Genomic DNA, 13,356 nt, shown 5'->3' on the forward strand with positions numbered 1-13,356 from the left:
TGTGGGCCAAGAATGAGAGAACGCTATGCCAGGTGAACAGGCTGCTCTCAGATACTGGGCTGAAACAGGGAAGAAGGACAGGTTAGAAGTATCCTTTCCCAGAAAGGCTATCTGTGTTATCCATTCTCTTCTGGAGCCATTAAACACCATCTTCCACCAGCTAATGAATTAAGAATAAATACATGTATCTTAATTATAGTTAAAACTGGATCAAAGTTCAGTTCTGTTCCTTTCCAAACTATATATTTAATGTAAAATTAACCTGTACATGGGCTGATGCCACACTTGTATCCTTTCAGGACATCTTACCTGTAATGTGACTTACAGTTTTTCTTAAAGAGGAAAAATTTCTTATGGTAAAAGTAGGGAGAAAATGGAAAAATTATTCAATGTTATTGATTTGCTATACAAAAGAAACTGTTCTCTATGCCCTATTTTATTTATTGCAATAATTATAGGCCTCATTAATACAAGATTATTCTTACCCTTTTTTTTAAAGTAATACTATTTCTTTGTTTATTTTCTTTGAATAGAAGCTTCTCTGCAACTTTGATGTCTTTTCTTATGATGGTTCAGGTGTCTTTTGTCAACAGTTTGCAAAAATACTTACCATATTTTTTTCTTCTTGGGATATCTCAGAGTGTTTAATAGCCCTCAGGCTATTTTGGCAGTTAGCATCACGATGAGATTGGTATCTGTAACCAAGCAGCTCTGTGGAAGAGGAAATACTCCAGGACCCATAAAATTCTCTGGTTTGAACATAGCATTATGTATAGCATATCACTGATCTATTAGATTACAAATGGCTCAACTGCACTCATGCACTGGCTTCTTACAAGTTTTCTTTATAAGGTGCTCAAGACTGTTGTTTTCTGAGTGCTTGCAAAGCTTTTTATCACAATTTTTGGACTTAAATCAGAACTCTTAAATGTGGTTTGTTTAATAAAACAAGTTCATAGCTCCTTGCTATTACATGTCTTTTACTAAGAATTCTGATTCATTCTGATGAAATAGTCAAAATAGGGGAAAATGGAAATGCAACTACATGATGTGCAATATATACCCTAGCAAGGTAATGGAAATAAATGTTATTGTTTGATCACATCAGGAAAAAAAAAAAAAAAAGGCAAGCAGCAACCCCACAGCAAGGGAGAGACTGCCTGTCTTCTGGAATGTGAGGACTGTCAAGTAGTTGAAAGCCAGTGAAGAACTGTCATAAATGCAATGGATGAGATGTGTTCCTTTGAGAAAATGTGCATATGGGGGGGCAGGTGGCATGAAACTCTGCAGTTCAAGTCAGAAATTGCTGTTAACAAATGTACCTTAACAATCTTACCTGTAGTGCTGCTGTGTAACTCTTGCTTTTTACTTCATCATATTTGTACTTACATTAAGCACAAGCTTCATTCTGAATTGCCTCTCTTTGTTACAGAGATGACCAGAGGATGCCATTTCCATTTCACAATAACTTTCTAAATTGCTAACACCAGCTTTGCTGTACATGTGAGCAATAAAAACCCCACACATTTACTGCATTTTTGCCAAAAAAAAAAAAAAAAAAAAAAAATTAAAAATTTGTTCAAGGGAGTACTGATCTGGGATGTGAGAGACTCAGAGCTGAATCTCTTACTGGGCATGATTCAGTGGAAAATGTAAGTTCATCCTTGAATCCTTAATCAGTTTAGTACAAACAGAGAAGGGATGTAACCTTTGTTCCTTTGTATTGAAAAACACTGCACTAACCACCTGACCTTTTTTCTGAGTATTGCTTTACCGAGGAACAAAGACACCAAAGGCAACAGTGCTCCAAGAAGGTATTTAAGCAATGATATCCATGTTAGCATGGCAGTCTCTGGCTGATAGAACAACAACAGGCAGGCAAAATCAGCTGCCCATTGCAGTGTTGATGCCGTCTCCGAGGCTTCCTCTCTCATTAAAAGTGAGAGGATTGCTGCCTGCGTATTGATACGGGAGAGAAGCGTGCCGGATTGCTGCCTCCGATAGCACAGTGACCCCACCACCATTACCTGAGCTGTTGGCCTCATATTGGACAGTAGCTTTCATAAACCTAACAGAAGTACTTAACATTTAATAACTGTGCTGAATTATAACCTAATTACTTCACATGTAAGATAGATTGTGTAAGATTTCAGTGAATTTAGCTACATGGAAGGCTTAAAATGCCTGCATTATTCTGCTATTGGGGTCATAGGGAACAAAGATAATGAGATGTTTTTTATTTACCAAAACCTTTAACTCAAGCTAAGTGGCAGATTTACTTGAAAATTGTCAGAAAATTTATTCCTTACTAAAGACAAAATGCTTTTACATCTTTTTTCTACAAAATTCCTCGCAGATGTTTTACATGAAACACAGAACTAAACTGGAAAGCCTGCTATAAATAAGTATCTGGAAAACAGATCTTGGCTGGGCAACATAGCTGTTGGGTTCCTTTTTTACCTTTCTACTTTTCACTCGATAGTTGGGGGCAGTATATTTCTTTCACCATTGCACTGACAGCAAATGTTCAGTTTTGTGTGATTTGGTGTCTGCTTTTGCAGTGTGCAGAGGTTCGCTTATATAAAAGGTAACTTCATTTAGCCAACTTAAAGATTAATTTATGCTGCTGGCATAGGGTGTTACATCTTTGTGCATAAATGAATTGCCTCATATGTAGGTGTTTTTTAAGCCTAGACATTACTATGCTAATGCAATAGTGCTTATATTTTATAGTTGCATCAAAAGTCTGTCACTAGAAGCAAAGCTTTCAGCAGGCCTCCAAATATCTGTCCTAGATTTGGGGGAAAAAAAAAAAAAAAAGCAGCTCATTTTCAGACAATAGCTTCCTTTTGATTTAGCTATTATTTATGTCACAAATTACTTAGTTTCTAGTTATCCCACCTGTTAGCGGTACAAATTCACATGACTTAGTTGATGAAGGTCTCTAATGTAATGGTTCATGACAGATGGATACACATAAGCAATAAGTGCTTTTTCTCAAGTGATATCCTTGCATACATTAAATGGAATTCTTAAACCACTGAGCAATTTACACTCCTCATCATACTTACACTGGCATGAGCTGTGGAAGCTTACCCCTTCATATTTACACATGCACACACACATACATACACACATATATGGGCATGTTGTGAAAAAACTAAATAACTAAATTGCCAGTGCTGCATCTATTTCTTCAAATTCCAGCTCTTCCAAACTAATTACAGTGGTGTTTGCTGCATTTGGGGAAAATTCTTACCTTACTACTCTTGCTGTGTATTGGCAGTTCTTGATTTCAGTCACGTGTAAAGGGTTTGTTATGTAAATGCATATCCATATTGCCTGGCAGAAGTTAGGGACAGAAAAATTTATTGTATGCTGCTGTCTGTGAAGGGTGTCAGAGACATTGCTAAGCTTGCTGGATTGTAAAGGAAGGGAGAGAAAGCAAATATCTTTCCTATTGTTTCTTTCAACCTAGACTCCTATTTTTTGTTGAGAAGAACAACTAGAGGTGGGTGCCAGGCTGTGAGAAACAATGGGAAAGTCCCTGTTAAACAAACCTCCCTGACCCCCTTCATACTATTCAGCATTCAAATTATATTGGTAGGAGACGGGGGAAAAAAATATCAAAATTCCTTCTCTGAAGCTTCTGTGAATGTATCGTGATGGGAATATTTAATGAAGTATGGGCATCAGTTAATTTCCTACCACTTATTTAGCAAGGGTTAATTATCCAGCTGTCTTACATTTTAGGAAAATAGAAGCAAAGAAGTTAGACTTGATAAAACAGTCCACCCTTGTGAGCCTCAAAAGGTATATTATATGCAAGAAATGAGGATGCACTTACTTTCCAGAAACTTAGAAGTAATGCAAGACAGTTTGCTCACTGCTGTCTTGGACTAGGTAATAACAGGACTCCTCCTCTACATGAAGTACATTATACAGAGGATATCCCCTTTTCAGTGTCTATGAACAGTCTATGACTGTTTGTCTAATATACATCGTAATATTCACATTTATTACAGGGAGCTTCTCAAAAAACTGAGACGTAACTGTAGAATACTAAACCAGATGATTACCAGTTTTCTTTTCCCCCAAATTAGTATTTTATTACAATTTCCAAGTGCACCTCAGTGAGCCCATTATTCTTGACATTGTATAAACTGACAATTGAAAGCAAATTGTATTGACAGACCCTTATTGAACAAAATTACTCAACAAGAACCATCAAGGAGCAGTTGTTCATAGTGAAACTCATCTATAATTATGGTACTCCAATAATGAGACAAGTAACTTTCTATTTTTTTTTTTCCCTACTCTGGATTCCAACACCTAAACTGCTGTATTTTTTGTTAAATGAAAATTGCTAATCCTTTCTCAGTGACTAACAAATTGATTCTTTTATTGCATGTGCATTTTCTAGGATATCTGAGCCAAATGGCTGTTCCAGTTTATTCTTTCCAGCCTCAGTGCTATTTCACTGGCGTGTCTAGCCTATAAACACTACAACTAATACATAACGGCCTGTATTTTTTGAGGATAGAGGTCAAATGTGTATGGACTTTTCAATTAGGCAGGCAGGAAGTACTTCACAACCACAGTATGGATGAGCAGTAAGTTACATGAATAGTGAGAGAAATCACTCTCACTATTGGGGGGGGGGTGGTTGTGCTGGTCCATTAGACTTTAGCTTGAATTGTAGAACTGGGATTAAGCTCTGAGTGTAGAACATGATAAAAGTAGGTCTTCTTTCTCCACCGTTGCTAAATAGCTCATTTTATGCGCAGATGGTGATCATAAACAATTCCAAACATTTTAACCCTAGAAGTTAAGAAAAGTTTATTTCTATATGTGGTCATTTTTTACATAATATACACCACTACTGTGTATTTTTAAAAATCTGACTATAGAAAACATGGTAATTTATTATAACAAGCATGTGAATTTAAGCAAGTTGCTGTTCATTACTAAGAGGAGCAGAATGGTAGGAAGAGGTGAGCTGGAGAAGCCTGATGGATACACACAGAAAAGTATTTGTAAATAAGCTACACTCAGTTATTTTTTATTTCGAGATGAAAAAAAAAATCTGAACTCCCTTTTTAGCCTAGCAGTAAAGCATTCCTATCCCTGGAAGTGTTTAAGGCCAGGCTGGATGAGGCTTTGGGCAACGTGGTCTAGTGGAGGGTGTCCCTGCCCATGGCAGGGGAGTTGGAACTAGATGGTCTTTGAGGTCGCTTCCAACCCAAACCATTCTATGATTCTATGTTTAGATGTGAAAGCAGATTCAGAATTGTTTGACTTATTGTGAGATGGGAGATGGAGGGAATAGTTAACTTGAATAAAGTTTAGGTATTTTTGGTCTGTTTTTAGGTAGGAAGCCAGTGTACCTTCACCAAATTCAACTTGCTTATGTACCATTCCCAGGCCCAAATACTGTATATGGGAAATTATCTGCCTTGGTCTGGATGTTACACACTGGCATTTAACAAGCCTGTTTAGGTGCCTTATACAGTTGGTGAAGACTAGACAATTCTGGACTGACTCATATGACCTGTTTGTGATGCATAGTTACGAAAATTTGACTCCTTCCATTGAAATGCCTTTTTCTTTCTCAGAAAAAAATCTGCATAGTGCTAGCTATGGAGACGTCTCCCCAGTTACAGGAGTTGAGTTATGGGAGATGAATGCTTTTGGTTTTCTTCTTCATGTGTCAATGAGTTTCCATATTTTTCTTATTTCTTCAAGATGTATATGGTTGTGTAAAAACCTCTGCATCTAAAGTTTGCTAAATGACCCAACTTCATTGTAACTCTTGGCTTTTGTTCATGATCAAAATCAGAGTTGAAGGGAGAAGCTTGAGAACGAGTGCCTTCATGTCCTGAAGGTACAAAACCTCAAAGAGAAATAAGAAAAAAACCCATGAGATTGCAAAAATGTCACAGTGTTACGTCCAGCGCATCATTTATTTTTTGGAGCCCTGACTCATAATGTTTTGTTTTCTTAAGTTTGGATTTAGCAACTCACACATGTTACAACCAAAGCTTCCTTTGTGGATTTCAGAAACTTCAGGAGTATTGATATGTGACCTCCGCTGCTTCTTGAAATGAGAAATGATGCCTTTCTCGTGTAGAAAGTAGCAAGATACTTATAAACAATGAAGGAGGAAGTGGTGGCTCATCAGTTTTGTATAGCTCAGAAATTTAAAGTTTATGTAGACCAAAGGGAAATAGGAGCAAAACTTGTGTGCTCAAATAGTCAATGGAAAAAATACATAAAGGATATTCTAAAGTGCAAGATATGTCAGAATCTTATAAAGATCACAATCGGGCATAGTAATGAATAATCAAAAAAATGCCCTGACATTTCAGAACAGGATTAAAATAATACCTTAACCATGTCATTATACTTACAAAAGCACAAAACCATGTTTTACTGTAATCTTATGTATGCAATTTTTTATTTTGCTTGTTTTCAAATTTCTGTTGCAGCTTACAGCTTCTAAATATAACGTATCTATAATAATGGGTAAATTCACAATAGAGATTAAATAAGCTTTGTTAGTTATGTTCCATAAGTACCTGTTATGTGTCATGGCATACTGAATGTTGATGAAGTGCAGAAGCCCCTGATACACAGACTTAATTTTGTTTAAATTCCTTCACATGCTCTGGGGTCAATAGGGCAAGTGATCCTTGATGCAGTCAGACTCTGTGGACTAATTTTGAACTAAAGAACATCCCCTGCTGTTTTCACAAGAGAAGGTAGAGTGGTATGAACATTGAAAATGTTAAGAGTAATGTAAGGGTGAAATATCTTTAGATTAAGTGAAATATGCTGAAATTCAGTTATAAAATAGTGAGGTGAATTGTTTTGGTTAATCTAACTGGATAAAAGTATCTCCCTTCAATTGAATCTGTATAGAATCTGTTATTCATTATAGATTATTTTTTTTTCCCCAGAACTTAATTCAATTAAAATTGAGCAGCCAAATTTTTTGTGGCCGATCATTAACAAATTACCTATTCTTGCAAAGAAACTAGTCTACATTCTCCCTCCTATTTATACACTGATAAAGACTGCCTTTATTGCTGGGATTTCTTGGTTTAAAATGGGATGATATAAACTAGTATTTAAGATAGTGTGGTCAAAAATGCAGTCCTTGAGCTCTGTTCATTGTTCTGACTTGTGATTTTGTCATCTCTTAAAACCTCTTTCAAGTCAGTATAAGGTGTTATAAGGCATGGAAGTGACAGAATGGTTCCAGGGTATGTGATCAAGATTTTGATGCAAACATCATCTGTTGTAATGATCTGTGGAAGTTCTTGGGCAACTGCTAGAATTCAGATTATTTTTTAAGGTACATCAGTTTATCCCAAGGGCCCAGGCTGGCACACTGCCCTCTCAGGATCAGGGGAACATGAAGACAATACAAAGCCTCTTAGTGCACTGCACACTTTCTACAGATATGGTAGTTCTCACAGCTTTTTCGTGCAGTCTGAGGTCTTGGTTTTTGTGATACCTCAGCCAAGTCACTTCGCCTCATCTTCTCTTTTCATCATACATAGCATGGATTTATCTGTTTATAGATTAGTATTTGAAAAATAGTGTAAGACTCTCAAATGAGATGCATTGGAAGTACCTACAATAGCTGATGCAGCAGCTTTAAGAGCTGGTCTACAAATGCACCAGCTCTTGTTCCCCTCCATATGTACATCTGAATTCTAATAATCCATCTCACCCTTATTATAAAGGCATTTCGTTTCTATTTCTGCTTATAAAATTCATGTAAACATAAGCATCAGGAATAAAACAGAACTTTTTTCATCCATATTTTAGTTGTAATGCTAATAAATATGTAGAAAGATATAATACAGATAGAATCATAGAATCATAGAATCACTTAGTTTGGAAAAGACCTTTAAGATCATCAAGTCCAACCTTTAACCTAACACTGCCAAGTCCACCACGAAACCATGTCTCTAAGCACCACATCTACACTTCTTGTAAGTACCTCCAAGCATGGTGACTCAACCATTTCCCCGGGCAGCATGTTCCAATGCTTGATAACCCTTTCAGTGAAGAAATTTTTCCTAATATCCAATCTAAACCTCCCCTGGCACAATTTGAGGCTATTTCCCCTTGTCCTATTACTTGTTACTTGGGAGAACAGACCAACACTCACCTGGCTACAACCTCCTTTCAGGTAGTGTAGAGAGCAATAAGGTCTCCCCTCAGCCTCCTTTTCTCCAGGCACTAAACAACCTCAGTTCCCTCAGCTGCTTCTCATAAGACTTGTTCTTTAGACCTTTCACCAGCTTCGTTGTTATTCTTTGGACACACTCCAGCACCTCAATATCTTTCTTGTAGTGAGTGGCCCAAAACTGAATACAGTACTCGAGGTGCAGCCTCACCAGTGCCGAGTACAGGGGGACCATCACTTCCTTAGTCCTGCTGGCCACACTAGTTCTGATACAAGCCAAGATACTGTTGGCCTTCTTGGCCACCTGGGCATGCTGCTGGCTCATATTCAGCTGGCTGTCGACCAACCCCCCCCAAGGTCCTTTTCCACCAGGCAGCTTTCCAGCCACTCTTTCCTCAGCCTGTAGCGTTGCATGTGGTTGTTGTGACTGAAGCGCAGGACCTGGCACGTGGCCTTGTTGAAACTCATATGGTTGGCCTCAGCCCATCAATCCAGCCTGTCCAGATCCCTCTGTAGAGCCTTCCTATCCTCGAGGAGATCAACACTCCTGCCCAACTTGGTGTCATCTGCAAGCTTACTGAGGGTGCACTCAATCCCCTCATCAAGGTCATTGATAAAGATATTAAAGAGAACTGGCCCCAGTACTGAGCCCTGGGGAACACCACTTGCGAGCAGCCACCAGCTGGATTTAACTCCACCACCACAAGTCTTTGGGCCTGGCCATCAAGCCAGATTTTACCCAGTGAAGTGTACACCCATCCAAGCCATAAGCAACCAGTTTCTCCAGGAGAATGTTGTGGGAAATGGTGTCAAAGGCTTTACTGAAGTCCGGGTAGACAACATCCACAGCCTTTCCCTCATCCACTAAGCAGGTCACCTTGTCACAGAAGGAGATCAGGTTAGTCAAGCAGGACCTGCCTTTCATGAACCCATACTGACTGCACCTGATCACCTGGTTGTCATGTATGTGCTGCATGATGGCACTCAAGATGATCTGCTCTATAACCTTCCCCAGAGCCAAGGTCAGGCTGACAGGCCTGTAGTTCCCTGGATCCTCCTTCTGGCCTTTCTTGTGCATGGGTGTCACATTGGCTAACCTCCAGTCAACTGGGACCTCCCCAGTTAGCAAGGATTGCTGATAAATGATGGAAAGCGTCTTGGTGAGCACTTCCACCAGCTCCCTCAGTACCCTTGGGCACTTCTGGCCCCATAGACTTATGTGTGTCTAAATGGTATAGCAGGTTGCTAACCATTTCCCCTTGGATAATGGGAGCCTTCATTCTGCTCCTCATCCCTGTCTTCCAGCTCAGGGGGCTGGGTACCCGGACAACAACTGGTCTTACTATTAAAGAAGGCATTAATTAAGTACTTCAGCCTTTTCCTCATCCTTTGTCACTATGCTTCCCCGCGCATCCAATAAAGGATGGAGATTCTCCTTAGCCCTCCTTTTGTTGCTAATATGTTTATAAAAACATTTTTATTGTCTTTTACTGCAGTAGCCAGATTAAGTTCTAGTTGGGCTTTGGTCCTTCTAATTTTCTCCCTGCATAACCTCACAACATCTCTTGTAGTCCTCTTGAGTTGCCTGCCCCTTCTTCCAAAGGTCAAAAACTCTCATTTTTTTTCCTGAGTTCCAGCCAAAGTTCTCTGTTCAGACACATCAATAACCCTTGTGTCTTTGCTTCCGCATGGATCACCATCCCCTACCTCCACTGACATGGCAGACCAAAGGACCTCACCATCCCTCAAACATTGGCATGCCACCCCCAGGCTTATTTCTAGCAAGCCTGGTTTTATCCCTTTCCCCCTTCAAATCTAGTTTAAAGCTCGTTCAGTGAGCCCTGCTAACTCCTGTGCAAAGATCCTTTTCCCCCTTTGAGACAGGTGTACCCCGTCTGTCACCAGCAGGCCTGGTGTTGTGTAGACCAACCCATGATCAAAAAACCCAAAATTTTGCCAGTGACACCAGGCTTGGAGCCAGGTATTTATCTGCTAGCTCTTTCTGTTTCTCCCCTCATCATTCCCTGCAACTGGAATGATAGAGGAGAGCACTACGTGTGCACCTGATCCCTTAATCCAAGGCCCTGAAGTCTCTTTTGATTGCCTTCAGACTTCTTGTTGCAACTCCATCACTGCCTACCTGAAAAATCAGTAACAGATGATAATCTGAGGGCCATACCAAGTAGGAAGCTTCCTCTTCACATCTTTAATCCAGGCCCCAGGGAGGCACCAGACTTCGCGAAGAAGTAGGTCCAATCTGCACATTGAGCCTTCTGTTCCCTTCAGAAGGGAGTCTCCTATGACAATGACCCGTCTTTTTTTTCTGTGTGGAAGCAGTTTTGACACAGGGTGTGGGCCAACTTAAACTCGGTGACACCTCCAAGCTAGAGGAACTATCATCCTCGTTAATGTTCAGTTCCGCTTGCAGATCCTCATACCTGTTATGCGAGGGGACCTGGGAAGGTGGGTAGTCACAGAGGAGATGCGCCTGCTGCGCCAGGCAGGAACTTGTCACCATTGCCCCCCGTCTCTTAAGTCGCTGTGTTCAGCCAGGCAGAGGACAGGGAATCCCCCATATCATGGTCCTGCCTGTATGTTGGGCCTGTCCCAGGGAAGGTAGGGTGCAATTCCAGTAGTCTCTCTCTCTCTCGCACGCCCTGATTCTCCTTAACCTACTCACCACCTCCCTTAGCTCTGTCTCTAAGCGGAGGAGTTCCTCTACGTCGCACATCCCACAGGTGTGCTCACTGCTGCCGTCCTGTGCTGGTGCAAGAGCAGGGCACAGCCTGCAGCCTGGCACCTGGGTGGCAGCATCTTCCCACCTGAGCTCTGTCTGGGAAGCTGCATCAGTCATGGTGGGTAACCAAGCCAACACATGGAAACTTGAAGAAATAATTTTTTATTTTTTTTAAGATATATAGCTGGAACATATAAATGCAGAAAATATCAACATTTGGGCCCATTATTGTGTATCTATGGTATAATTTTAGCCACTGTTTCTCCCTTGTTTACCCAACCTCCAGCTAGTGACAAACTACTTGTTCTGTTTTTACCCTCTACTGCACTCTATTTACTTCTCTTATGAAAAGATAAGAATAAGAAAACAAATAATGGAAAAGGTGCAACTGCTTTCTTGGCACAGTTCCACTTTTCTTTCTTCAAAACCTTCCAGAATATCTTTTGTAGGCACATTGGAGGGTTGATGTGGACTAGGGTTGCAGAAGCAGCCTGCCAGAGACAGCTAAAACTTCTATTGTCGAAAGTACATTCTCCCGTTGTCGTATGAAAAACAGGAGAACTGTTCGCAGTGCTTGTTGTTGCAGAAGGAGTAGGCCGGAGGATTTGAGAAGGTATTTTAGAAGTATACATCAGACTTTTCCTGGCTTCCAAATCATACCACCATGCATAAATTCTAGCCAGTGGGTTACCAGGTAGTGAGTGTAAGCATATTCAATATAAAATTACAGATAAACAGCTCAGAGAACAATATTTTCAGATTGTGTTGATACAGTGTCATGGTTTAACCCCAGCCAGCAGCTCCGCACCACACAGCTGCTTACTCACTCTCGCCCCATGGGATGACAGAGAGAATCAGAAGGGTAAAAGTGAGAAAACTCGTGGGCTGAGACAAAGGCAGTTTAATAGGTGAAGCAAAAGCCGCACACACAAGCAAAGCAAACCAAGGAATTCATTCCCCACTTCCCACGGGCAGGCAGGTGTTCAGCCATCTCCAGGAAAGCAGGGCTCCATCATATCTGTAACGGTTACTGGGGAAGCCAAACACCATCACTCTGAAAAGCCTCATACATAGTCCCATACTAGCTACTATGAAGAAAATTATCCCAGCCAAAACCAGCACATACAGTTATTCTTTTCCAGCTAGTAGAGACAGCTATATGGCTACAGTTTCCTATAAAATAGACAGTAACTTATACTTATTCATGTATTTTGTATTTTTTATATTATTTGTTGCAAAGATGTCTTCCCTTGGCTAAACTAACTTAACTAGCACCAACAGCAAGATTAGTAGGCTATATCTATGTGATCTCCTGTAACAGCAGGATGTATATAGGTTAGTGCTATCCTGTTTGCAAACTCTGGCTTCTGAAGTCTCAAGAAGGGGGTTGGAACTGCAACTTCTATTTTTTGAGGGTTCTTGGAACACAGGGCTTAGTCTGAGACCTTCTGTAATGTAAGTCAGTCAGTAATGCAAGTGGGATGGCTTGTAGCAAAATTCCCATTGGCTCCATGTGTATTGATTTGGGCTAACAATGCAAAACCCGATATAATTTTTTTCAATTGCTTTTTGCATAATCATTAGTTTTCTTCCTCTTTCCTCCGTTGGTTCTGTGTTATGGAAAAACATAATTTTTTTTCATTATTTATTTGCTGAAATTAGTTGTCCTCTGATGCATACAACTGCATCATTGTTAGTAGCAGGAGTGAAGAAGCTGCAGTGCCACAGCAAGTGGTTCTCTTATTTGAAGCAATATGTAAGGAACAGACCTAGTGTGAGATCTAGGAATGCCTTCTGAGCCCTGGGCATCTCAGTGAGGAACACAGAGTTTACTGTGGGTGCTTTGCATGCTGTTGGAGTGCTGAAAGGCCCAGTGCTACCTCAGGGAGTGCCTGTACGTTTTGCTCTGTTAGTCTTATCTCTTTAGCAGGAGGTAAGTTAGTGGGGAACCAAAAGCAGAACATGACTTTGGAGTGAAAAAATGGAGGTGACTTCTGAGAGGCTACCTGAGCACATGAATTCTGACTTAAAGAACTGATGGAGCAGTATTTTCTTATATGAAATAGGGAGCAGATTCAAAGCCTTCGCTGTTTTAAGTGGAAGAATAAATATCCTCTGTTTACGTTAACAGATCTATTCCCATGACGGGCATTAAAGATTTCATTAGAAGTAAAGACTGTAGAAATGAGCATGTACTAACTGTATTCTTTTTTGGAGGATTAATCTTACATAAAAAAATTCATTAAAGTGGGCTTTGCTGCATTATTTAAAATGACAACAGGAGACAACAAGCTGAATATTTTGTCATTGATATGACACTTCAAATTCTCCTCCTCTACTACTCAACTAAATTACACGCTATCAAAATCTTGTGTTGTGGGAAAAAATATAGAAAAAGAACTAAAAATATATGTGATGT

General features: G+C 40.0%; 1 protein-coding gene across 10 annotated transcripts in view; it reads left to right on the forward strand.

Annotated features, from left to right (window-relative positions):
• Positions 1-13,356, forward strand: part of EPHA6 (EPH receptor A6) — a 511,564-nt gene that overhangs the window by 428,408 nt on the left and 69,800 nt on the right. Inside the window, exon 14 of one of the 10 annotated variants that reach the window (XM_075768310.1) lies at positions 640-756. The exons of the other annotated variants lie outside the window; for them this stretch is intronic. Coding sequence (XP_075624425.1) covers positions 640-686 — 47 coding nt within the window. The 3' untranslated portion in view covers positions 687-756. Of the gene's footprint in view, positions 1-639; positions 757-13,356 lie in introns of those variants that run through there. 10 annotated transcript variants of the gene reach the window in all.

The sequence above is a fragment of the Balearica regulorum genome, chromosome 1, assembly GCF_011004875.1.
Source record: "Balearica regulorum gibbericeps isolate bBalReg1 chromosome 1, bBalReg1.pri, whole genome shotgun sequence".
In the NCBI taxonomy this organism is placed as follows: domain Eukaryota; kingdom Metazoa; phylum Chordata; class Aves; order Gruiformes; family Gruidae; genus Balearica; species Balearica regulorum.